Raw genomic sequence first — 6,642 nt, 5'->3', positions numbered from 1 at the left:
TACCATAAAACTCATCTACTATCGCTCTTTTTTCTTTTCTTTTTCTTTTTTTTTTTTTAACAGCAGTGAAAATCATTTATTTAAATAAATAATCACTCCCTACTCAAACGTACATCTTTGTTTCAGGTCATATCATAAAGTAGAATTCCATTTGCCACTACTACTATCTAGCTAGTACATACCAACCAACCATAACACAATAAATATTAAATATGCAACATAGTATATATATAATGATAATAATAATTAATTAGAAACGGTGGTAGATCAGAAATAGTAGCACTACTAGTAATTGACAGATATGCTTTAAATCATTATCATTCTTACTAAACAACACATAATGATTAAAGCTTTGAAATGAAATTTGGATGTTGAAGAGGAAGAAAAGAAAGGTTACAAAGTCACAAATTAATTATATAAGTGCAATATTATTGTTGATGCTACGCTGAAATCCTCCGGTCCATTAGTTTAGCCATGCAAATTCAAACTGACTCCTCCTAATTAATAATAACAACATTCTGCATTGCACATACACTTGACATAAACTACTGCCCGCTTGAGAAAAACAGTGAACTTGAAGTCGTTGATGGGCTTCCGGTTTGGTACGGCCTTTGCCGGAAGTAATCAGGTGGAGACACGGCCACCGTTACGGACGAAGATGACTGAGCTCCGGACTCCGGTGGGGACCCTGCACGTACACATACAATAAATTAAATATACATATATAAGATCGATATTAAGGAGGAGCTAGTTAGTAATTAAAGCAAGAAAGAAAAGTTGGTACTTGCAACGTTATCCAAATTAGTAGCAGGCTGAGATTTGTGGATGTCTTGTGCTGGTGGCTGCTGAGTTTTTCTTCTGCGACGATTATGATCTGCCAGTCTCTTCCTGCAGCTACGTTTTCCGTTATCGAACTCAGAGAGAAGATGGAACCTGCATTATTTATTAAGATGCATACGGATCACATTGATTTAGGAATATATAATTAGGTGCTAGTTACTATATATTATAAAGAAACAAAATAAATAATATAATTAAAGGTGTAAACTGTTAAGTGAGTGTGTTGACAAGAAGACACTGTTTGGAAATTGGGTAGTACTAACTAAAAAGGAGCAAGACAAGGCAGTACGTAAGTAGTAAAGTGGGGAGGGAGTGGGAGTAGAGACCAGAGACGAACAACAAACATGTTTGGGGACGCAAATGCCCTCGGGATTTCCCCATGTACGGTAACTTCAATCATTATCAACACTTCTCCCAAGGGCACTTCCGTCTTTTCCATCCCGACCTCCCCCAAGCACCTCCACCCCCAACCCAACCATTCTGCCAACTGAGGATCCAACCACACCCTACCACCCACCCACACACTCACAACAAAACAAATCTAACTGCTTACTCAAATACTCGCTTTGATCATTCAAATTTCAAATACCTTCATTTAGATTCTTTAACTATTGCATCACCTACACTCTTATAAACGGAAGATCCCAATTAACTAACTCCGGCCTTTAATTTTTCTTGCCCTAGCTCCATACACAATTTATGATGAATGAATTCACGAAATTAACCACCCAAACGAAGGGATCATTTAGTCTTTCTGACACATTTTTTTTAAATAAAGAAAGGGGGAAAAAATAAAGGAAGAGAAAACCGTTGATTTTGAAGCTGAAATAATTAGAGCAGTTTAACAAAATTGGATAGTGGCCGTATATAAGAAGGAAGATAAAACAGCGGGAAGTAGTGGAAAAGGACGGAAATGCCCCTGCGCGGGAGGGTAGAAGAATGATTAGGTAGTAGCAAGGGAAGGGGAGGCATTTGAAAGAACAACCTGCTGCATTGTTGGCAAAATCGCTGAGTCAACCCGGCGGCGATGACGGTGGAGGCCTTAGAGTGGAACTCGCACACTTTGTGGCGGCGGTGGTAGTGCTTCGCCTGAGACAGATCAGCATTGCACCCCTCCGCCTGGCACCGAGGGGAGTTAGAGGACGCCGTCGACCCCGGTTCGGCGGGCCGAGACCTGCGGTACAGCCTGCTGACGAAGTCATCCTCCGAGGACGAGAAGTAGGTGCGCCCTCCCAGGTTCAGCCCAATTCGAGAGCCCACGAAGTCCATGGGCCGACCGACATCCTCAGATTTCGGCACCAGCATGAGCCCATGGCCGGGCCCGCAGTGGGCGTGGTGGGGTAACGGGTCAAGGGAAAGCATGGATGGGGGAGGCGGGGGTTGGGGCTGTGGCGGTGGGTAGTGGGTGGAGGAGGCCGCATGGAAGGCCCGTGGGTCGAAGAAGCTGTGGGGGACGTGGTGATGGGTTTGTTGCGGGCTGAAGTGATGATGAGAGAGGTCGATGGTGGTGGTGGGGTTGTTTGCGTTATTGTGAGCTGTGGTTGTGGCGCCGGGCCCATGCAGGAAGTGGTCGGGCAGTAGGGCGTGAGAGGCGTAGTGGTCGAAGATTTGGCGGTGAGTTTGGTCGGAGGGCGGTGGCGCTGCGCCGTCTTCGTTCCCGGTGAGCATTATGGATGGGTTCCCCCATTCGTAGTCCAACATGTCTCCCTCTCTCTCTATCTCTATCTCGATCTCTATCTCTTTCTTCTTCTCTCAATTCCTGCACGTTATTACTTGCAAGTCAGTGTTATGTTATGTTAACACAAAAGAGACAAAGAGAGAGAAATAATAATGTATGTATGGTTACTTTTTTTTTTTTCCTTTGTTTCTGATTTTTATACCACTCTCTCTACTCTACTGTTTATGGTGTACTGTGTTCTGTATCTGTATATGTGTTTTTTCTTTCCCTTATTATTATATTATTCTTGAGAAACCAAAAGTAGCTCTTATTACCAGTAGTGGCAGTTGTTGTTGTTGGTGGTGAAGTGAAGTGATGAAGAAGTGGGATTCGATTTTCAAATACCGAAAACCCTAACCTGCTCCTCACTGCACAAGCTAGCTAGCTCTGTGACTCGCCTTTTTCTTTTCCTTTTCTTTTCTTTCTCAGCCGCTACCTCTCCTTCTTCTTAGTCTCCTTCTTCAATTTGCCACTACACAGTGATAGTAGTAGTCTACCACCCCCTCTAATGGCGTGTGCATTAAGTCTATTATTATTACTTGTCTCTCTTACTCTCTTTTTTTCTCTCTATGTCTCAGAGTCTTTTCCTTGCTCTTCTGGTGCTAAATGGATGTGTGCTTAAAAGATCTCACTTTCACCCTCAAAAAGCTGAACCCTTTTGTCCCCTTCCCCATCTCTCTTTCTCTCTCTTTGTAGGATAGGAGGGGTAGTGCATGTGTGTGTGTGAGAGTGTGTGTTTGAGGGAAAACTGAGTTTATTATTAGGTGAGGCGGCTTGTGCAGAGAGTGGGTAATTGGTGGTGAAATTGTACCACCACTTGGATGTTGGATGTGTTACAATTACCACCTTGCCCAATTGAATGGAGATTGTTTCTTGTTCCAATAATTCAACACTGCTTTAATTACTCAGTCAGAGTCACTGAGTAAGCTAGGTAATAATAATAACTTAGAGGAAGAAGCGCGATCACTCACTCACTCACTCTATCTATCTTGTGTGTTGTGTTGGGTAGCACAGCACAGCATATAGCAGCTTAAGTACTTATTAGTAATTAATAGAATACTAACCATTTATGTAATGTGCAATAATAAACATAAACATTATTAGTATTATTAGGAAGGTAAGGCAATAATAATACAAACAAGAAAGGAAACCCCGTGGGGATTGCAATTGGAATGAAGGAGGGAAAAATTAAAGGGGGTGAGAAGTGAAAAAATGAAAAAAAGAAATGGAAGAGAAGGAGGAGGAGAAGAAGAAGGAAATTAAAGAAAGACATTAAATATGGATGGGACCCACAATCTGTTTGTGAGTTTGGTCTACTTGGTCAGTGGCCCAAAGGGCAAGGAGATCGTCATGATTAATTCATATATATGGCTAGGTGGATTTTGCGCTTCCTTCTTTGAATTTTCGCTTTCTTGCTTTTATAAAACGCACCCTTTATTTTGTTTTTGAACACTTGATAGGGACTCTTTAGAGTAAGTGCAACTCCTTGTGTTTCATTATTTCAGTGTAAATGCCATGCTAAACCTCCAAACCCATGTGATTCATTCTTCAATTCTCACCAATAATAACTTTAGGCCATTCCCCGTTACGGGGTTTCCTTAATCTACTCTTATTACTTCCCTTAACACTTCCTTAACGATTCAGTTTAGTTCCTGAAGTGATTGATTTGACTCCCCATATTCAATACTAATAATATAATAACTTTAATTAATTAATTTTGGCAACCATCTCAATCTAAATCATTCATGTTCCAAATTAACTTTATGCTTCCTCATATTTTCTCTCTCGCGTTATTTTGTCTTCTATATATTTTAGAATCCTTAAAACTTTTAGGTCTTTTCCGTTGGTTGGAATTCGGAGTTGCAACTTTTATTTCAGGGAATAATGAGTTAATTTGAAGCTATATATTTACCATCATAATTCCACCCTTTTCACTTTGTCCGATCTTTTTAATAATTTTGTACAGTTTCAGTCCACACAAAGAACCTTCCTCTTAATCCAGCTGCTTTATTGAGGATAAAAGAGAAGTGAAAAAGAAGAAATAATAATAATGAAAAAGAGGGATGGGAGAGGGGGACTTTTCACCACATAAGTCATATTTTAATTACTTACTTTATTATCTCCCTTCAGTGTGGTAGAGTTGCATAACTTGTACAAAAATATAAAATAATTATATAGAATAAGTATTATTTTGGCCTTCAATATTTAAATTGAATTTTAATTTAGTTTAATTTAATTTCTAATATTTTAAATGTCCTATTTTAATCTCAAAAAATTTTAAGTGGATTCAATCTTATTTTATCATTAAATTTGATACAAACAGTTTGTATATTAAAGAGTCAATAGCATTCAATTTTAGAATCTAAGTAAAATTAATATACCAATAATTACTAATATAAAAACTTTTTTATAATTTTAAAAAGTTTAAAATTGATGGTTAGGATTTAAAATTTTGTACAAAAAAAATTAAAGAGAATAAGTGTTACAAAAATATTTTAGTTATGTTTTTCTAACACGTGGAAGTAAATATGACTTAACTAGTAATGTTAACAACGTCCATGTCATTCATTCTGTTAACTATTAATGTCAAATTTAATGATAAGACCACATTAAACCTGTTTAAAACTTTTTTTTGACAAATAAAATATTTAAAATATTAGAAACTAAATTAAAATTTAGTGCAAATATTGAGGACTAAAATAATAATTTATTCTAATTATATATTAGTATTTATGTTTGTAATAATATAATAGAATATTTACTTATATATAGTCAATTTTTAAAATAAAATGTCAATATTTAATTTTTATTATAAAAATTAAAAAAAATGAATAACTTTTAATAACTTTTTTTCATTTAGTAATGTATAATAGGAAGGAGGAAACTTTTAAAATTTGGAGAAAACATTTGTTTCAATTATAGTTAAAGAGTGATATGTGATTTATTTTAATTTTCAGTATATTTTATATTAAAAAATAATATATAAATATTAAAAATTAGTTATTAAATAAGTTATTATATATTTATGTAAAAATATATATTAATTAAATTATTTTTAATATATATTTTATATTTAATATATATTCTATACAAATAATTAATTTGGTGATAAATTTTATATATATATATATATATATATATATATATATATATATGATAATTATTTTATATTTTAGCCTTTTTTGAACGTAAGAGCCCATCCAGAAAAAATGGAGTATACAAAAGGACATGACAAACTAAGGAATTAAACAACAAAATTTTATTCCTATTTTATTGGATTAATAGTCAAATTAATATTTAGAAAAAGGTCCATTTTTTAAATTTGGTTTTAAAATATTTTATTGATTAAATTAGTCTTTTAAAAATTATAAATTAATGAATTTAGATTCTTTAAGTTTAAAATTTTTATTTGAGAGGGTAAAATGTTATTTTTCACTATTAAATATTTTTTTTTTCATATTTTTTCTTAGTCTTACTTATAAAATAAATGGTGAGAGATTACACTTTATTCTCTAAAGTGAAATTCAAAATTTAGAAGATCAAAATCTAACTAATCATTTTCGTCCTTCAGTCACTCAATTAGCAGTTTTCGTCAACAATTAATGATACGGAAGGTTAACTCACATCATACATAACACCTACTATATCCAATTAAACGCTAAACAAATATACTTATAAAAATTTATCAATTTAGTATCGATAGGCTATATTAAGATTAGAGTTTATATAATTGAAAAACTGGATTAAATTGACAGATTGACGTATTGTATTTGTTCAGTCCAATTGGATATGTTAGATATTATGTATGCTGTTAGTTAACGTTTTATATTATCAATTGTTGTTGAAAATTATTAATTGAACGACGAAAAGACAAAAATAATTAATTTATAATCTCTAAAGAACTAATTTAATTAATAAAATTTTTCAATGACGAATTTAGAAAATGACGCATCTTTAAAAAATTAATTTGATCATTAATTCCTATTTTATCTATGGCATTGTCCTCAACAAAATAGGAATCAAGCATCACGCTTCACTCCTTATATTTATTAAACGTCCTGTCAAGAACTTCTGCAACCACTAAC

The 6,642-nt window shown here is 34.5% G+C and overlaps 1 protein-coding gene across 2 annotated transcripts; it reads right to left on the bottom strand.

Moving 5' to 3' along the window:
• Positions 1-204: 204 nt before the first annotated feature.
• LOC112735625 (squamosa promoter-binding-like protein 8) lies at positions 205-3,789 on the bottom strand. 2 transcript variants are annotated; one of them, XM_025785158.3, is made up of 4 exons: positions 2,833-3,789; positions 1,826-2,599; positions 789-933; positions 205-688 (listed from the first exon to the last, which is right to left on the bottom strand). In XM_025785158.3, exons 2-4 carry the CDS (start codon positions 2,539-2,541, stop codon positions 647-649), a joined length of 903 nt encoding a protein of 300 aa, XP_025640943.1. In that variant the 5' UTR covers positions 2,542-2,599; positions 2,833-3,789; the 3' UTR covers positions 205-646. The 2 variants fall into 2 exon arrangements, with proteins under 2 accessions (XP_025640943.1, XP_025640937.1); XM_025785152.3 differs by having other exon boundaries at positions 785-933; positions 2,833-3,562.
• Positions 3,790-6,642: the final 2,853 nt, after the last annotated feature.

Source organism: Arachis hypogaea, chromosome 2, assembly GCF_003086295.3.
Source record: "Arachis hypogaea cultivar Tifrunner chromosome 2, arahy.Tifrunner.gnm2.J5K5, whole genome shotgun sequence".
Taxonomy (NCBI): domain Eukaryota; kingdom Viridiplantae; phylum Streptophyta; class Magnoliopsida; order Fabales; family Fabaceae; genus Arachis; species Arachis hypogaea.
This window is presented reverse-complemented; position numbering and strand designations above follow the sequence as displayed.